Here is a 21,048-nt window from a genome sequence, read left to right on the forward strand (position 1 = left end):
CCTGGTCAGCCTTTATGTTGTTTCCCTGGATACTAAAGTGCCACTCAATGATTCTCTGGAGTATATCAATTCCATTTTTGTGCATGACACCACCAAGAAGCTGTTTCACGTATGTCTTACCATGAGCTTCTTCATATGGAATGGTGATTTCCATGAACAGCTGGACGGCATCACCATGTGTAGTCCACTTTGTCCAGTATCAGCCCGTTTCTTTATGGAGCATTTCAAAAGATGGCCGCTGGACTTGGAACCTCATAGACTAAGGTGTGGTAGAAAGAAGTAGACAGGCAACACCTTCATCATGTGGAATCATGGTGAGGAACAGCTCAGTGGCTTCCTAAGATATTTGAACAGTCTCCATGCCAACATAAAATTTGCTATAGATGTAGACAAGGACCAACAGCTACCCTTCCTAGATGTTCTGGTTACAAGGAATGGTGAGAACCTGGGACACGGTGTGTATCAAGAACAGACACACACAGACTGATAACTGCATAAATGTTGAAATCATCATAATGTGGAAGACAAACCAACAATTTAAAATCAGAGATGTTAAAATAGTCTATATTAAAACTGACTGAAATTCCAAATCTGCAGTAGTTATTTATTATGTTTTCACAGTATGACAACCAATTTCATATCCTGGAAGTATGTCTCCAGGTCCTATACAACTCATATTTCATGTGCCATAAATTCCAGAGTACAAGTGCACTTCTCTGTAAAACCTTGGATGAAATGGCAGATGGCCATCCTGTCTGAACCACACATGATCAGTAATACATCTCCAAAACACAGTCAAAAGACAATCCTGGACAGCACATGACAATCCATGTATGATAGAATAAAACCTATGAGCACAAAACATTACAGAATGAGTGTAATGTAAATTAAAACACAGCTTGCAGTGAAGGTAGAGTATAAAAGAGAAGAAACCTACCATCATCAAGATCGACAGCAGAAACAAAGAATTAGGACACCCAGTCCTTTGGAGTCATCAACATGCTAAAATAAATTGGCATGTGGGAAATAGCACCATATGTTACACTGCTAGCCACACACTGAATACTGTGAAGCCAAGCACACTCCACCCAGTCACAAATTGAAGGTCACGATATCTAGTAGTAGGAACAAAATTAATAGGACACACAGTTTGACGTTGGGAATCACAGTAACAAAATGGATCTCAGTGTTAAATAACAATCCAATACAAGAGACAGAAAATATTAACCATTACCTTTATTAAGAGAAGTAACAGACAATTAAAATTATTTAAAGCTAAGGAAACTGAACTACTTGGTTCCATTTACAACAAGATAATAGAACCTGCAAATTGATGGCAAAGTATTATTTTAAATAATATTAAAATGCACAGTACACTGATACTCAGTTTACTATTGAACATTCATCTGATGATATTATCCCTTACCTTGATCTGGCCGTCACTTTGAAAGATTTTCTTTTGATATTTATAGGAAGCCCGCTACAACTGACTTGGTCATCCATTCTTCCTCCAAACATCCCATCAGTTATAATAGAGCAGCTTTCAGAGTGTTCTCACATCACTTTCACAACATTCCACTCTCCGCTGAAGCTTTCAGAAATGAATATGATGCTATTATCCACAATGCTATTTCCAATGGATATAACAGTAGTTTTGTTCAGAGCATCAACAATGAGATTCTCAAAAGGGTGTGTGGTTCCCCTCTTTGACAGTCAGTGTTTTTCTCCACACTAGTTACCTTACACATTAACCAGCCCACCATCGGATATCACCATTTGCCATAATATGGGAGTGTGTCAGAATGCGTAGGCAGACACCTAAGAAAGAAGGATATATAGAAGCATTTTTTATTCCTCATAATGTTGGGACCAGATATAGACATAGAGGGTCATGTGGCACCAACTTGTATAAGAACACTGGGGTTTATGCCATAAAGTGTCGAGGTTTTAGTATGTGGCTTAAGAAACACCTCAATGTGAATAATCAAGGTCCACCTTGTCATTACATTTGCAGGAAATGGATATTCGGAAACAAATGTTAGAAAACAACAGCAACATTTTATGCATTGAGTATAAAGGGACAGTGTTACATATTTTAGAAGAGATGTACATTTTTAGGGCTATCAAGAAGTCCCCTTTACAGATTTTGAACAGCCAGATGTACCTAAAACATTGGGGTCTGTTACTGAATCTCAGCTACTTATAGTCTCCTCACTATTGATAGAGTCCACATGTGGTTACATTCATCCTGGATAAATAATTGTTCCTGTTGCCTAGATTCAGATCTCCTATATTCCTTGTCCATTCCAAACCACCTCTGCCATCCACCCTCCCTTCCAATTCCCCCCCCCCCCCCCCCTCCCCTCTGCCCAGGGGTTTTTGGCCAGTTTTGAGAGATTAGTTTTAGGAGCTCTTGTCTGATTTCACTAGAATGCATCATATAGTCTCTATATTCTCTTTGTTAGTTTGGACTGTTTAAAAAATGATAGGGATCAATTGTTGCATTAACTTGATCTAGAATTACTTACCATTAATTTACATATTTTGTTTCTATATATATATATATATATATATATATATATATATATATATATATATATATATATATATATATATAATAGAGGGAAACATTCCACGTGGGAAAAATATATCTAAAAACAAAGAAGATGAGACTTACCAACAAAAGCACTGTCAGGTCGATAGACACACAAACAAACACAAACATACACAGAAAATTCAAGCTTTCGCAACAAACAGTTGCTTCATCAGGAAAGAGGGAAGGAGAGGGAAAGATGAAAAGATGTGGGTTTTAAGGGAGAGGGTAAGGAGTCATTCCAATCCCGGGAGTGGAAAGACTTATCTTAGGGGGAAAAAAGGACAAGTATACACTCGCACACACACACACACACACACATATCCATCCGCACATACACAGACACAAGCAGACACATTTTGTGTCTTTTAATTCTTTTTTTCTGCTGTAGATCCTGATAATGGTAGGTTTCTTCTCTTTAATGTTCTACCGACACCACAGCCTGTGTTTTGATTTACATTACATTCCTTCAGCAATGTTTCATGCACATAGGTTTCATCCTGTCATACGTGGATTGTGATGTGCTGTCCAGGCTTGTCTTTTGATTGTGTTTTGGAGATACGTTCTGATCATTCATGATTCAGATCAGATACCCATCTGCCATTTCATATAAGACTATGCTGAGGAATGACATGTTTTTACACACTTGTAGCTTGAGATTTGTGACACATGAAGTACTAGTTTTATATGACCTGATGATATACCTCCAGGGTGTGAAACCAGTCATCATATAGTGAAAACATAATAAACAGCTATTGCAGATTTGGAATTTCACTCAGTTTTAATACAGACTATTTTACCATCTTCAACTTTAAATGGTTTGATTATCCTTCACATTATGTACAAGTTTTTTGGCTGTGGTTCCCCACCTTTAAGGTTATTTGTGGACTCATCGCCCAAGCCAGAAAAGAGGAGAGATTAACACACTTGTAATAAGTGAGAGCAGAATACAAAAGACAAAAATTGCATTTAATCGGAGAAGAAACTTACTCACCAGCAACAACATCAGTCTGAAAATAGGGAAATGTATCATGAAAGGTTTCATTTGGAATGTGGCCCTATACGGATATGAAACTTGGACAATTGGAAGAGAAGAGAGAAGATGGCTAGAGGCCATGGAGATGTGGTGCTATAGAAGGATGATGAAGTTGCTTAGAAGAGTACAGAAAACCAGATCTCTGTGGAGGCACATCCAAACAAGAAGAGAGAAACTTGTAGGGCACATCCTACAACACAACAACATTATTGGAACAATAGCAGAAGGAGCTATTGAGGGAAGGAATTGGCAGGGGCGACCAAGGATAACATACATGCAACAGATCGTGAATGACGTTGGATGTACCACATACGTGGAAATGAAGACTAAGACAGACAGGAGAGAGGAATGGTGCTCTGCTGCAAACCAACCTCAAGGTTGAACATGAAAAGAAGAAAAGAAAGAATAAGTGCAAGATGATTGTGTGAGCTGCAGCACCTGCGATGTAAGATAAAACACCTGGAACACATTCTAAGGAGCAGTAGGTACTCCACCAGTTACCATAAGAAGTGTCATGAAATCTAACTCTTGGTGAAGACACACTTCGGAAGGACAAATACATGCCCACTGTGATGGACAGAACCGGCCATATAGTGTGAAAACACAGCATAAAGACTATTAATTCTAAACTGACCAAGGAGATCAAAGAGTGTCTCAGATTTTCAAAAGACAAAAAGGACACAACTGCAATGCCAGGACTATACCACATACCCTGTACATCCATCAACACCAGGATCACTGAAACGGTATTTCAGGTTGGGGCAGATAGAGAAATTGGCTGTGGTTGAGCATGCAGTGTGTAAAAAGAGCTACCATGCCCTCTTGTTGAGGGAAGCCATAGAAATCCACAAACATGAAAATAGCTACAACAAGAAAGAGCAAAGCCTCAAGCTAAATGAATCCTGTATTCCTGTGCTGCAGCAGACAATTGGTGCAGATACCAAGGGCAGAACCATAGTGCTAATGACCAGACAAAAGGCTTCAGACTTTGGCATTACAGGTTCATACAATCCCCGACAATGACTTTGGCTCCAATCCACCACCAGCAATGAAGAGTGAAGCTGGTGATATCTCAGGAAAATCATCAAAAAAAATATTGGCTAAAGAATATGAAATAGAAACCAACGGGCAATATGTCAGCAAGTTTTTCACAAAAGCATTAACAGTTTTGTGTTTTGTAGATCTCTCAATGAAGGTCTTTTTGATAATGAACACATTCCTGACACAGCAATGCCCAAAATTTAAAAAAAGCCCATGATCATATTTCTTGCTCTTGTATGTTATAGTATGACTTCTGCCAAACAAAATTATCCATGACTTCAATACTTCAATTATCAGCTTTCAAATCAAGAGGGCAAATGATTCTGGGTATTGTTTCATTTTTTATTTTGCAATTTGATTGGGCTTAACATGTGGAAATCATTTTTACCTCCTTGTTATCCATCCATTGTAGACAGTTACTCCATTATTGCTTATCCTACAGTGAATCTCTCATGTTATAAGTTTCTTTTCCTGCTAGAGGTTCGGCGTGTTTTCCTTGTTGACTTCAGTGAGTATAATGTGTTATGTGACTCACATTCTACCTGCCACAGAGGTCAAGTTATAGAGCCTCAGAAGCTGTGTATCCTCAACACTGGCAATCACATACATTTTCACTCTGCTGCTGGATCATCCTCAGCCACTGACCTCCCTTTCAGCTCTCTAGCCCTCAAAGGTTCTTCTCAGTGGGAAGTTACGGGTGTCCCTCATTCTAGTAACAACTTTCCACTCTGTTTTCATCTATGAGGTGAGGCAGTCCCCAAAAGGAAATCAGAGCAAACTGGATGCTGTACAGCCTGTTAGATGGTTCTGAACATAAGACAGCATCTAGGAACTGGTAGACCACACCACAAGTGTGATCGACCATGTCATTGACATACCCATCCAAAAGTCCTTAGACCACCTTAGGAGTCATCCTGCATCTTGGTGGAGTGATGAATAACACTCAGCTATTTGTATCAAGCTTATGGCTCTGCAGTGGTCTAAATAACAATCAACAGTGGAAACTCAACACATCCTTTTGGGTAACTACGGCCAAAGCACATTGCCTAATCAAGTATGGTGAGAAAAGTTCTTGGCAAGTATTTCTGGAAACAATTAACTGTTCCAGTCATTCTACACAGGAAACCGTCAGGAACATTTCTGGTAAACATAGTCAGTCATCTATAGCAGTGGTGCTGAAACAGAGATGTCTGAAGACAACACAAAGAAACATTGACCATAATATGGCAGAGCATTTTGCTATGTCTATTGCCACTGCCAACAAGAATCCAGCATTTCACCACTACTGTGTGACCATGAGTTGTGGCTTGGACTTCAGATCCAACAACTGAATCACATAACTACTCCTTTCCCATGTGGCAGCTAGATTCAACACTGTCCAAGGCTCATGATATTGTGCCTAGTAGCAACCTAATACAGTACATCATGCTGCAACACTTGGTAATGGAATCAAAAGAAATTCTCCTAGAATGTTAAATTCTGTATGGCAGATAGGGAAATTTCCCAAGTTGATGAAGGAGGAACTTTTGATACCGCTCATCAAACCAGGAAGGGACATAACATGCCTCAGTAGTTACAGAAGTGTAACCTTAATGAGCTGTGTAAGAAAGACCTTGGAGCAAATGGCTAACCATCATCTGGTCTTCACAGTAAAGACCAGGCAGCTACTTAGCTGCTCTCAAGTCAGGTTCTGAAAGTGTGGATCTGCTGTTGACAATCTGACTATGCTAGAGGTGAGTATACAATAGACTGTGTAGACAGCATTGTACATGGATATTTTTTGACATGAATTAGGGCTTACAACACTACTTAGAGGCTCATTATTCTAAGACAGACCCATCAATGGGGCTTTCATGACTCATAGTCATTTAGTCTTTCATAACAAAATATTCCTTAGATACCAAGTTGGTGTTGTTCCACCTGATAATTTTGCGAAGGACAATAGTGTTCCCCATATGCAAGTGTTAAGTGTTAGAAGGTCCACAGTAAGGAGTCCTGTGCAACACACCTTATTTGTGGACAATTTGGCACTTTCTTGTTTCTTCTCAAACCCTGCAACATCAACTCAACAGTTCCAACTCACAGTTAAGAATTTGGAGGAGTGGACCACAAAGACAAGTTTTAATTTTCTGCAGATAGGTATGTATGTGTTGATTTTAATCATTCTCATTATATTTTTTATTTACCCAACTTGCAAAAGAGGGACACCTTTCTACATTTTAATGATGTGGGGAGGTTTCTGGGCCTCCAATTTGATGAAGAACTCTTGTGGTGACAACACCTAAAGGGCCTGAAAGCAAGGACCCTGAAAACACTGAATACCATAAAGTATCTTAGCCACAGGTTTTGGGAAGTGGACAGAATGCATCTGCTCCAGTTTTACAAGGTTTTTGTGACATCCTGGCTAAACTATGGATGCACAGTGTCTGGATCAGTGACACCATTTTCCATCAAGAGTATTGACATTACCCAACATGAGGGTATCAGGTTGGCTGCATATGATTACATGACCAGCCCCAAGCCCAGTCTCTGTGCTGAGGCTGGAGAACTGTCCACTTACTGTCTGGTGCTGCCTCCTCATGATATGTCAGGTGTAAAGATCCTTGCTGTTCAACTTCAGCAAAATACTGTAAGTAACCTTTGATAACTTTTGATCATAATAAAACCTGGTAAGATGAATTGTTCCTGCAAATAGCTAGCATAATTTGTAAATCAAATAGTAAGGAAATTGTGGCAAGAGGGAATTGAAATGCAGGCTAACTATCAATTTAATTAAATACAACTTGACTAAGGGGACTGTTATGCAAGTTGCAAATCTGAGCAACAATGCAGAGCAAATAGCATGTATCCACATTTCACCATTCTGATTCTACATTGGACATAAACCAGTGAAATAGGCAAATTAATGTTGTGCCATGAACTCGAACATAACAGGAACAGTGATCATAATTTATCTGCAGAATGATCCATTACAGACTGGGTAGCAAATGAAACACCGGTAGTTGCATTGACATTTATTGTAGGGGAATGTAATGTCTCATAGTTTTTTAACAGATGCTAGAAACAGGAAACATAAATTCATATGACAAAACATTCATTTAAAGAATTGTACCTCACAATTCTTAATCAGTGGTAAGTTATTGTACCAGTAGTTATGACAAACACATGCTCCAAATGTGCAAGAAAATGATGAGGTACTGAATCAGAAAAGGTTCTCAATTACAAGGAACTGATCTGAGAAATGGCTTGTTACAGTAATATGCAGATAAGAAAGTGTACAAAAAGGATACTATTGCTTGGACAATACTGATTCAGCTTAAGCATCTCAATGATTTTGAGTTAAAAATATTTTGGACCATGGCAACATCCCTGGACTCTCCCGTGATGAAATGCACATGGAAATTCAGACAAAGTGAACACCCTGAAATTAATTAGTGAACCCCATAATTTGTGCTAGAATGGTGTTGAGAGAGGAGAGACACTATTGAAACATTCTCTCAAGCTAATGTACTTCTAACTGGCTCCAAAACCACACGTATAAACAAAGAGAATATGGTAGCCTGAAGTGGAATAATTTAATCAGAAATCTGTACAATATAACAAGCAAAACGCCTGTAGCATTTAGAGAGAAAGGAAAGACTTTGTGACAGCTCTTTCTATACCTGCAGCGCATCTGACTGTCCCACCACCCACATGGATCGTTCCACAAATGAAATATCTCATACATGATATAATCAGCTCCACAGTTATCATTCTTATTTTTATTTTGGTTTACTTTATATTTTACTGGTATGGAATAAATGAATAATAATAACAAATTCTTTGGAAACACAGCAGTTGTTACTTCATATTGTGGAATGAACAAAATCCATTTGTTGACATTAAATCATAATGCACTGAATTAAAATTAATCATATCTTATTAAAGAAAAATCAAAACCTTCCTGATAAATTTAAATTACAATTTGCTTCTTACAATTAATTTTTAATGAAATAATTTGTATTACTAAGATACTGGGTGTTTCATGACAAAATTATAAAATGTAAAGAGGTAATAGGACCTAATACAGAATGTTTCGAGGGAAAAATATGAAAGCGTTTGATATGTTTCCATTTTTTCTGAGTTACAGCTATTTAAAACTGTCAAGAATAAGAACATTGTAGGCTGCAGTAAATTAAAAGATTAACTTTTGTTTTATCATCAATTTCCCTTAGTTACTCCACATTTAAAACATGCCACATGGAGCTTAATCTTCATCTTAAGTACTTAAATATGTGCTTGAGTAATTAAAACGTGAACAAGCAAGATATTTCTTTCTGAAATTTTTCCCTGTAGACTTCAGTGTCAAGCAGTCTCATAAACGTTTGTGTAATGAAGGAAGCTCTCTTGACCACAGCAGTCATCCAGTAATGCTACTGCAACTCATCCAGTTTTCAGGCTATGTTTACTTAACACACTATTTTGGTGGCCATGATCAGTATGTAGGTGCTCAACCCCAATATAAGTATATTTCAGTCCTCATTAGCGAAGAAAATTAGCATCACTTCACTGTTTCCTTCTCTCCTGGTTTCTGATAACTATATCTCAGAAACTGTTGACATCAGAGTTATGTTTTCTGGTGTTTTTCCCTTAGAATGATATGCACTCTTCTAAATTAATACATTGGTATGCCCTACTCAAACACCCTGTGGAGAGGACATTCACCACCATACTCTAGTGGAGTCCTAAATTTAACTAAGCTTTTTTACTTATGAGTAATTTACAGAATTATTCAAATACTTTAATTCATTACTTAGCAGTTCAAAAAGCTAATTCAATAATTAAATTTATTCTTTTATTTCCAGGTTTTGCCGCACGAGAGCTTTGTGTTAGAATAGAGCATGCAGAGCCTAAAATTATTATAGCTGCTAGCTGTGGAGTAGAACCCAACAAAGTAGTCAGGTATTTTAATATTTGGTATTAAACCCAAACCCACAATTAACGTGTTACATGACAGAACAGTTGTATATAAACGTATGATCTTGTTACATGTGAATATTTCAATAAAAATTTAACTTACAAAACTTTTAATTAGAGAACAGTTGCAATTTTTCTAACCAATTTTAATTACAGATACAAAGAAGCCCTGAATGTGGCAGTAGCAACTTCTAGCTGGAAACCACATCGTTGCATCATTTTCCAACGATATAATGTTGCCATAGCAGATCTGGATACTAAATATGATATTTCATGGGATGATGCTCTTTTACTGGGTTCGCCTCACCCTTGTGTTCCAGTAGAGGCTAATGAACCACTTTATATACTATACACATCAGGGACAACAGGTGAGAGTAGAGAAATCTTTTATTTTACTCTTTAACCTTAATTTCTGTGTCTTCATTGTTCTTCAACAAAACATATGTATTGTGTGCGTTGTAACTTTGGAATTACAGTGAATATTTTGAAGGAAAGTGGAATGATTAAAAACCTATGATAAAAGTAACATATTATGGGGGAAAAGATCATATGACAAGATTAAGTACCGCCCTTCCTTAAAGTATACCTTCAACCAGATAGTTAAATATTTGTAAATCTGTCCATCTAACCATTTAACTCTGTTGCTTTGTGTATGACATGTGAGAAGACTTGTGTTCCCCTTAATAAATTTATGCTATGGCTGTGCAGTTGTGAAGCAGCAGTGAGAAAATGTTTTAGAATGTCCTGTTCATAAGCATTTTTGTCTACTAATCTAAAAGTGTCAAGTTTGTCTGTAACTGCTTTTAAGATATTATATGAAATTTGTATGCTATTGTAACAAAATTTTCCTGTAGTATTTATCATCATTCTGTCAACCATATTTTTAACTTTTTTAAGTTTTGCAACTGGAATCACTCAACAGAGGAAAGTCCACTGGACCTGTCAGGATACCAATTCGATTCTACACAGAGTACGTGAAAGAACTTGCCCTCCTTCTAACAGCCGTGTACCGCAAGTCTCTAGAGGAACGGAAGGTTCCAAATGATTGGAAAAGAGCACAGGTAGTCCCAGTCTTCAAGAAGGGTCGTCGAGCAGATGCGCAAAACTATAGACCTATATCTCTGACGTCGATCTGTTGTAGAATTTTAGAACATGTTTTTTGCTCGAGTATCATGTCATTTTTGGAAACCCAGAATCTACTATGTAGGAATCAACATGGATTCCGGAAACAGCGATCGTGTGAGACCCAAATTTGCTTTATTTGTTCATGAGACCCAGAAAATATTAGATACAGGCTCCCAGGTAGATGCTATTTTTCTTGACTTCCGGAAGGCATTCGATACAGTTCCGCACTGTCGCCTGATAAACAAAGTAAGAGCCTACGGAATATCAGACCAGCTGTGTGGCTGGATTGAAGAGTTTTTAACAAACAGAACACAGCATATTGTTATCAATGGAGAGACGTCTACAGACGTTAAAGTCACCTCTGGCGTGCCACAGGGGAGTGTTATGGGACCATTGCTTTTCACAATATATATAAATGACCTAGTAGATAGTGTCGGAAGTTCCATGCGGCTTTTCGCGGATGATGCTGTAGTATACAGAGAAGTTGCAGCATTAGAAAATTGTAGCGAAATGCAGGAAGATCTGCAGCAGATAGGCACCTGGTGCAGGGAGTGGCAACTGACCCTTAATATAGACAAATGTAATGTATTGCGAATACATAGAAAGAAGGATCCTTTATTGTATAATTATATGATAGCGGAACAAACACTGGTAGCAGTTACTTCTGTAAAATATCTGGGAGCATGCACGCAGAACGATTTGAAGTGGAATGATCATATAAAATTAATTGTTGGTAAGGCGGGTACCAGGTTGAGATTCATTGGGAGAGTCCTTAGAAAATGTAGTCCATCAACAAAGGAGGTGGCTTACAAAACACTCGTTCGACCTATACTTGAGTATTGCTCATCAGTGTGGGATCCGTACCAGATCGGGTTGACGGAGGAGATAGAGAAGATCCAAAGAAGAGCGGTGCGTTTTGTCACAGGGTTATTTGGTAACCGTGTTACGGAGATGTTTAACAAACTCAAGTGGCAGACTCTGCAAGAGAGGCGCTCTGCATCGCGGTGTAGCTTGCTCGCCAGGTTTCGAGAGGGTGTGTTTCTGGATGAGGTATCGAATATATTGCTTCCCGCTACTTATACCTCCCGAGGAGATCACGAATGTAAAATTAGAGAGATTAGAGCGTGCACGGAGGCTTTCAGATAGTCGTTCTTCCCGCGAACCATACGCGACTGGAACAGGAAATGGAGGTAATGATAGTGGCACGTAAGGTGCCCTCTGCCACACACCGTTGGGTGGCTTGCAGAGTATAAATGTAGTTGTAGATGTAGATGTAGAAAATTGCTGTTAATACTTAAAGTATTAGCAATTATCAACACCATAGAATTCTACTCCTCATTAAGAATTGGTCACAATGAAGTTCTCTGAAGGAGGCTCTATCAGAATGTGGAATGTCAGACTTTCATGTCTTAAGCAGATATTTAAAAAATCTAAAAAGCGAATGAAGTTTAACTTAGTTGGCATTAGTGATTTAAAATAAAAAGAAGATAATCATTACTTGTCATTTGACTACTGATATAGGGTAATAAATGCAGTGTCAGTGGTTGATTTAGTGTAGGTTTACATTGTTATGAATGAAAATAGATGGTAGCAAATTGAGCTACTAATAGTAAGAAAGGGAAAAAAAGTAGTTTTCTCTGGATGTTTACAAAGCAAATGATTGCCACCAATGTATCGGTTTGCCCACCGTGGAAAGCTTGATTGATGAAACTGAAGGGATGATAAAATGTGCACTGCCTGTCAAAAAATTTAAGCACCCAGAGGGGGGGAAGGAAACAAAGTGAAACTTAATGGGTTGAGAGGGTATTTGATGTGATTTCAGTGATCACAAAACTGAATCAGATTTACACAGCATTTGGCAGTATGGGTCCATTTATCAGTGTGGTATTGCACCACATCTGGCCTGGATGCATGCACTGATTTGGTTTGGAAGGGCATCATAAAGCCATTGTATCCTCTTCAGAAGCAAACTGACCCTCACTGCAGCATCAGTTCCCTGAGAATGTAGTCATGCGTGTGTGGGTTGCATTTGCATGTGTGTGTGTGTGTGTGTGTGTGTGTGTGTGTGTGTGTGTGTGTGTGTGTGTGTGTATCTTTGCTATATGGTGAGTGGCAACTCTCCTATTCATAATATTGTTACATTCCATCCTGGATTTGGATGTTGCAGGGATGAGTATTGCTACAACAATGTTCTGATCACTAATCCTTGTATCCATCAAGATGGTCCATATTTGCTCAGGATTATTTGTTGCTAAGAAGTCAAGTGTGTTTTCACAACCATTTACAATTTGAGTGGAGTCTTGAACTAATTGCTCAAAATAATTTTTGGAGAAGGCATTTTGTACAATTTCTTAAGATGTGGAGTGGGATATGCCACTGGACGCCAAGTGCAAACTCTGGTCTCTCAGTACTCCTGCAGCCTGTGTTGTGCATGGAAGGTGCTCTCTGCCTATACTGTGATTTTAGTTGCCTGATTGCTGGGTCCCAAGCTTTGCTGAGAGTGAACCCAGTGTCTCTGTTGATCAGCCCATCAGCCACTTATATCTCAATAGCCTCCATCAGAACACAATCCAAAAATGACGAGATCTGTATTAGCAGTTCCATTTCCTCGTACTTTATGGAGTCCCCTGTAACGAAGAAGTGTTCTACAAGTGTAGATGTTGTTGGTTACTCAAGTTTTGAGTGTTCCCTTGCATCTTTTTTCAATCATCCATACAGTCTCCCTGGTGTATGCCTTACTGCATTTACATAGAATATGATAAACACCTGGCTTTTGGAGCTCCAAGTCATCTTTCACCGCCGGCCGGTGAGGCCAAGCGGTTCTAGGCGCGTCAGTCTGGAACCGCGAGACCGCTACGGTCGCAGGTTCGAATCCTGCCTCGGGCATCAATGTGTGTGATGTCTTTAGGTTAGTTAGGTTTAAGTAGTTCTAAGTTCTAGGGAACTGATGACCTCAGATGTTAAGTCCCATAGTGCTCAGAGCCATTTGAACCATCTTTCACCATACCTAATAGGGCACACCTTTTTGGAGGTGGATATTTAATGTTACATTGAGCCAGAATTCTGCTGAATTTGTTTGATACTTTGCCAGCATATGGCAGATATACCATTGTCTTCTCCTGCTCATTATTTTCTATCTGCTGGGGTTGTACTTTCTGCCTGAAAGCATATCAGATCTATCTTTCATGATGCCCACTTTTCCTTGAAATCGTTCTTGAGGTGGTTAAGCTTCCCTGGTAGGGTTTTTTCATCTGACATTTTGTGGGTCCTGTGTGCCAGTGTACGTAGCACATCCTCCCACTGTGAATGATGATGGCAACTGGCAGTGAGCCGGCCGAAGTGGCCGTGCGGTTCTGGGCATTGCAGTCTGGAACCGCGAGACCGCTACGGTCGCAGGTTCGAATCCTGCCTCGGGCATGGATGTGTGTGATGTCCTTAGGTTAGTTATGTTTAACTAGTTCTAAGTTCTAGGGGACTAGTGACCTGAGAAGTTGAGTCCCATAGTGTTCAGAGCCATTTGAACCATTTGAACTGGCAGTGAGGAGATACAAATCAGTGTGGGTGGCTTTCCTGTAGACACTGTGTCCTATTGTGCCATCAGTTCTACACTTGACTAACATGTCCAAAATTGGGAGTTTGGCATTCTCTTACATCTCCATGGTAAATTTTTGATACTATGGTGCAGAGAGTTCAGATGTTGGATGAACACCTGATGTCTTTTACACCCATGTGGCCACACCACGAACATGTCATCAACATATCTGAAAAAGCATGTAGGCTTCTGTGCCCAGCTGGTACATTGGTATGCCTATATTGTTTACAAGAGCACATAGAGGAACGTCCCATTTGTGAGCCATAGAGTTTGCTGATGCAGTGGCTCATGGTTGAAGCTTCTTGATGATTTCCTTCAACAGGGACAGGTGCTGAAGCTCAATAGTCTCCATCTTTGCTCTGTTGGTTGGATCTCCCTTCAATTTGTTCTATTCTGGATCCTCAAGTAGGTCATACATTTTGTGATTGTACTCTGACAGTGGAAGTAGCACGGCGGCATTTCCTTTGTCTGCAAGTGGAATGACTATTTCAGGACCATTCTGTTGTTCTCAAATGGCAGCTCTTTCTACTTTTGTGATGTTCATCCTTGGTGAGATGGCTCTAGTGAGTATGACTTTCAGGCAGACAGTACAAGCCCAGCAGACAGAAAAATATGAGTGGAAGAAGACAATGGCATATTTGCTGCACACTGGGAAAGCATTCCACAACATCAGCAAAATCCTGGCTTGACGTACATTGCTCAGCCCAAACATTATGACCACCTACCTAATGGCTGGTATGTCCACCTTTTTTGCAGATAACGGTGGAGGCTCATCATGGCATGGAAGCAGTGACACCTTGGTAGGTCGCTGGAAGGAGTTGGCACCCACAATACCTACAGATGTCAGGGAACTGTTCCCCTGAAACATGACAGATTCATGCCCTCCCATTGGCATGATGAAGAAAGTACTGGGGTCCTCAGATCATGCAACTCTCTGCCATTATGCCAAAGTCCAGTGCCAATAGCCACTCACCCATTACAGTCATAATTGCTGATGTTGTTGTGTTAACACTGGTGCATGCATGGGCCATCAGCTGCAGAAGACCATTGTTTGGAGTGGTCAGTGCCTTGTGTGTTCAGACACACTTGTACTCTGCCCACCATTAAAGTCTAATGTTAGTGGCCGCCCAACCCCACAACATCTGAATGTAGTTTCACCTTGGTTTCACCATTTGTTGGACACTAACCACAGCACTTCTTGAACACCTGATGAGTCATGCAGTTTCCAAAATGCTGATGCCGAGCCTTCAGGCCATCACAATCTGCCCCCAGTCAAACTCATATAGATCACACACCTTCCCTATGGACAGCACACTCACTGATACTACATGCACTGCACTTGTGTCTGACTATCTGTCATTCCTCACCAGGTGGCACTGCTGTAGCCTGCATGGGTTTATATTGATAGTAGGTTGGTAGTCACAATGTTCTGGCTGATCAGTATAACATTAAATGTGTTTTCTGTCCACCTCCAAAAACATGTGCCCTGTTAGGTATGGTGAAGATGACTTGGAGCTCCATAAACTAGGTGTTTACTTTATTCCATGTAAATGCCATAAGCCGTATGTTGGGGAGACTGTACAGACAATCAAAGAAAGGTGCAAGAAATGCAGAAGGCAAACTGAACTTAAGCACGCAACAAAATCTGCAGGTGCAGAACATTGTGTGGCTACAGAGGACTCCATGAAGCATGAAGAAACAGAAGTGTTAATACAGACCTCATCATTTTGGGACTGCTCTGAAGGAGGCTAGGGAAATATGACTGGATGATGGGCTGATTAACAGAAACACTGGGTTCACCCTCAGCAAAGCTTGGTATCCAACACTCAACCAACTAAAGTCATGGCATAGACCTAGGGTGACTTCTATCCCCAATGCAGGTCACACAAATACTGAGGGACTAGAGTTCATACCCAGCATCTGGTGACATCATGCCACCTACCACTCCACCCATTGTAGCATGTGACCAGCAGTGGAGGAAGCACTAGAGTGGGTGGGGGTTGATAAATGTATAAAGGAGGCGGGATTTAGAAAAGTCGCTCATTCTTCAGGTATCACCTGAAGGTGACAGCAAGGTACACTGTCAAAGTATCATGTTACAAAAACCACTGCACCCGGCTGGACACCCAACAACATACAAACAGTTGATTTTCCAGGAAAACCTGAGATCACACAACTGCAATACTGATTGTTGCTATGTCTACTCTTGTCCTGTGTTCATCTTGCACTCTTTGAGACTGAAGCCCCTTCTGCACTTTCATCAGAGCTTCTAGCCCAAAAAGCTATCCAATCCATTCCTCACAGCCCCTGCTACTCATGTAGCCCCTTCTGCATGTAGTGGACACCGACATATTAACCAGAACTCAAAACCCTACCACCCTATGGTGCAAATCGAGAAATCTGCAACCTGCATGGTCACAGAACCATCTGAGCCTTTGATTCAGACCCTTGACTCCACTCTGTACCAAAGCTCGACAATCAATCCTATTGATGATGCTACAGATGATGAACTATGTCTTCATCTTGTAAGCAAGACTGGCCATCCTTGCCACTTCAGCTAGCTGCCCAAAACCAGAGAGAATCTTTCCTGATCCAAAGCAACACACATATTTAGTACCAACATGAGCCACCATCTGCAGTTGGCTGCACACTGTGTTCTTCATGACATCCAAAAGCACTCATTCCACATCTGGGATGACTCCTCCCAGGATGCACACAGAGTGCACAGTGGATGTCTCCCAACTTTCTCAGTCGTACCCCAATGGGCTTCATTATACACCTGACATTGGAGCTCCCAAGTACCAGTAATTCCACCCTCTGTGAATTCCCATGTCTTGTGGGCTGAGAGGCTCCCTCTGGAACAGTGTGAGTGACTGCATCCATCTCACGATCTTTGTCAGCCACAGATAGCACCCAAAACCTGTTCATGAATGTGTTACTCATGATTGTTCCAAGTTTCTGTCCCTATTTGTTTCAGATTTTGTGATTTCCCATATCTTTCTGTTGTATTGTTTTATCAGTTAATTTTGTACATAATGCATGTGTTTGGCCTTCCTAATTACAGAGTTTTAGTTTATACAACATCTCTTACACTGTATTTCCACTGCTTTGTTTGTACTGGTCCTCAGTCATAGACAAAGTTTGCTTTTTATGGCACACTATACTCTAATCCCTGCTGTTCCCCAAACTTCATGCTTGCTTACATTTGATTTGATTTTCATTTGTCTTTGGGGGGAAGCTGGCTTCAAAATATTTGAGAAATAGGTTTAGAAATGAATAAAATTTCTTGTCCATTGTGTCTTCTTGATAGACTTATGTACTGGATGAGGAATGTGAAAATTATTTTACAAATAAAATACACAATATAAGTCAAACTTAGGTTACTTGTTGCTCATTTTCATGACTTGCTTTTATATCAGTCTTATTCGACATTTAAATATTTTAATTGGGACTACTCATAAATTATCATATATAGTAGAAAGATCTGTCAAACAAACATGATTTAAACTGTTTTTAACTGTTTTCTTTGTTTATTGAGTCTGTCAATTTACAAGGGAGGCTCTGAAATATTTTCATAGCAACACACCTCATTTCCTTATTTACAAGAATAAAGTTAAAGGGTTTATTATGCATGTAATTTTTGTTCCTGGTCTCATATTTATAAATACTATGATTATTTTCAAATTGTGAACAGGGTTTAGCAATTAAGTCTATAAGAGCTGTTAGTATGTCCGATATTTTAACATAAAGTACAGGGGTGTACTCCAGCTGTAGTCCTTAATAATGTACCTTCACTCACTACATGCAGGATTTCAGGATTCTTACATCCATATAGTTCACAGGCTTGCTTATAGAAGTCACATGGATTGGCCCCCCTGGCATGCTCTGGTGATCTGCCAACGAAACAGTCTTATTTAAGTGATTGTAAATGAGTTCTCAGCCTATTCTGTAACTTGTACTACTGTTGTCCAGTCAATGTGTTCTGTGCTACATACAACCTCCACTTCACTGTTGAATTGAATTGAATTTTATTTGATCCTGTAGGATTACATGGTGTACAGTGAGCGTACATGTTATATAGGACATGTCGGAAATACAGAAACCTTCATTATCACATATTCCCTAACTATTCTAACGTCATTGTATCTTATATGTTTCTCTACATTCCATAAATGACATTTGTTCTTGCTATAGCACTTAAAGCATATTTCTGTAGAAGAATATGGTATGTCTTAATGAACAATTTTCCCAGAATACCATTCCATAGAACTCTCTGGTGTTTTCAGTGTCAAAATCTATCAGGAACACAGAAGTTATTAGTGAACTTAAATGTTTAAGAAAAGTATGATTTCTGTTTCAAATTTGTATTAATATGCAACCCAAAGTATATTCATTAACCATTTTTTCATACTTTGCTTCAGTCATGTTCTGTGGTTATTTATTATAGTTTATCTAGTCTCACATAGAATTGAATACACTGTGTTTGATGAAGAGACTTATTTATTTGTTCCTCCATTAAAGCCATAAACTTTCACAAACATATTCCTTAGCTGTATTGCAGGAAAGCCACTGATTAGGCTAGTGCAGTGGTTATCACACTGGACTTGCATTCAGGGTGACAGTTCAAATCCTTGTATGCCTATTTTGATTTAGGTTTTCTATTTTCACAAACTGCACAAGATGAACACAGGATGGCTCCTTTCAAAGAACATGGCTGACTTACTTCTAAATCCTTGTATTCCATTTCTGATGACCTCATTCTCAGTGGGGTGATAAACATTACTTTACCTTTCTTTTATATAAAAAAAAAATCCAGTAGGCAAAAATTTGTCATTGAAATATTTCAGTTTAATGTGGATTAAATGGTAAATGAGATGATCATTTATTTTATTTATTTATAGTATACATCTTCCATAGATCTGTGTTTGATAGTAACATCCAGAATAAATAGTAATACACAGACTATAAATAAAAATTAGTACAACAAAAATAACTTTGCAGTGAAATAATGTGCTTAACAAAAACAGTGTTAGGCAGTAATTTTTGTTTGCCACCTTAATTTAAAATGCATATTGTCACAGACAACAAACTGGAATTTCCAAGGCTATGAGGAACATGAGAGCATCATATTAAATGTCCAGTTTCCTGCAAAACAATTCTTCCATAATGTAAAATGAAGTGTCAAGTTAGTTCTTCTTCAAGTTAGCTTAAAAAAAGACATACTATTCCATCATCTTTTAAGCATCCATCTGGGACAGCAATATTTCATCTCCTGGTATTTTTAATGTCACTACTTCAAGAATCACAAAGTGGGAGGTCTGCATTGATTTGACCCAGTAATAATCTTATTTAGGACTGGACTGAAAATTTTATCACCAGCATACTTTACCTCATACTGTACCAGTACCAAATTCTTGTGCTATGAGTTGAGGCTGTCTTTTCTTCTAATGGTCATGGAGAGTACCTCTACTGAGGTGTTGTACTCATGATAGCAAGTTGTTTGAAGATTTGAAGGGAGGGACCCCACACGTGATAAAAACTGCTCTTTTCTGTACTGTGATGAGTTTTCTTTTTTACACTGGCCTGTTACACCAGAATAGTAGTCCATAATACATTACTGAATAAAAATTGCTAAGGAACACTGAATTTCAGATACTTCAGTCACCAAATTAAGAGCTCACTCTTAAAGCAAATATGCTGATGACAGCCACTTTAGTGTCTGGAAAACATAATGTTCCCAGCTTAGCTATCAGCATAAACACCAAGAAATTTTAAAGAGTTTCATAGCTTTATTACCTGGTCAATAACCTCAATAACTTGGTCAATAACCTGAGCTCCTGTGGTTTGTGTGGAAGTAAATCAAACTATTCTTTCTTAAATTAATTGAAAAGAAGTTCCTTAGAGCTATATGCGTACACACATACACACTTGCATGACTCCATTTTTATGGCTGATTATATTTTGCCAGCAGTGTAGCTTGAAAGCACAGATTTTTGGGTTCTAAGTAGTTCACAGTTGGTCTCTTGTATTAATAAAACATTGCAATGAGACTTCTAAGGTTATTTTGAAAAGTGGTTGTAAAAATAGCTGGTTGTGTAGCTAGTGGTTGAATATTTGGTCACTGACATGTGATCATCATTACCAAGGATACACAGGATTGTGATTTGTATTTCTTGTTTGGTGTTTCTCAGTTTCTGTGGCAAGTACTTCAGTGTATCCTTGTTTTCTGATAAAACAGATAAAATAAAATTGAGCATAGAAAGTTGTCTATCCTGCATTGTGTAGGTAAACTGTTTATCATCATTTACTCCAGTGGATACCCCAAACCTCAGAGAAATTAACACACATAACAATAAGTCCATAATAGACTGTGTTCATGAAGTGAATGAAGCACTAACAAGAGTGGGGTGTACTTGTAGTGAAGTCAGCATAGAAATACAACAGTTGCAAATCAGTAACCACTTGAACTGGAAAACAAACTGAGTCAACTTGATTGTGCAATGACATGATATAAACAGCTACAAAGCACAGGAAGCAATGAGCTGCACTGTGAGCCCAGGCCACAGGCCAGCTGCAAACAGTCACCACTGGATAGCGCCAGCCACCCCTCTCACCCTTTCTTCTGACACGTCCATGCCTGTGTTGGGTTGGGAATCCAAATCACTTCATATACAACATTCCTCTCCCCATTAATCAACACATAGG

General features: G+C 39.2%; 1 protein-coding gene across 1 annotated transcript in view; it reads left to right on the forward strand.

The window, feature by feature from the left end:
* The window catches only part of LOC124722896 (acyl-CoA synthetase short-chain family member 3, mitochondrial), a 320,410-nt gene that overhangs the window by 174,898 nt on the left and 124,464 nt on the right, over positions 1-21,048 (forward strand). Inside the window, exons 5-6 of the mRNA XM_047248037.1 lie at positions 9,515-9,611; positions 9,783-9,994. Of these exons, the coding sequence (XP_047103993.1) occupies positions 9,515-9,611; positions 9,783-9,994 (309 nt within the window). The remainder of the gene's footprint in view (positions 1-9,514; positions 9,612-9,782; positions 9,995-21,048) is intronic.

The sequence above is a fragment of the Schistocerca piceifrons genome, chromosome X (assembly GCF_021461385.2).
Source record: "Schistocerca piceifrons isolate TAMUIC-IGC-003096 chromosome X, iqSchPice1.1, whole genome shotgun sequence".
Taxonomy (NCBI): domain Eukaryota; kingdom Metazoa; phylum Arthropoda; class Insecta; order Orthoptera; family Acrididae; genus Schistocerca; species Schistocerca piceifrons.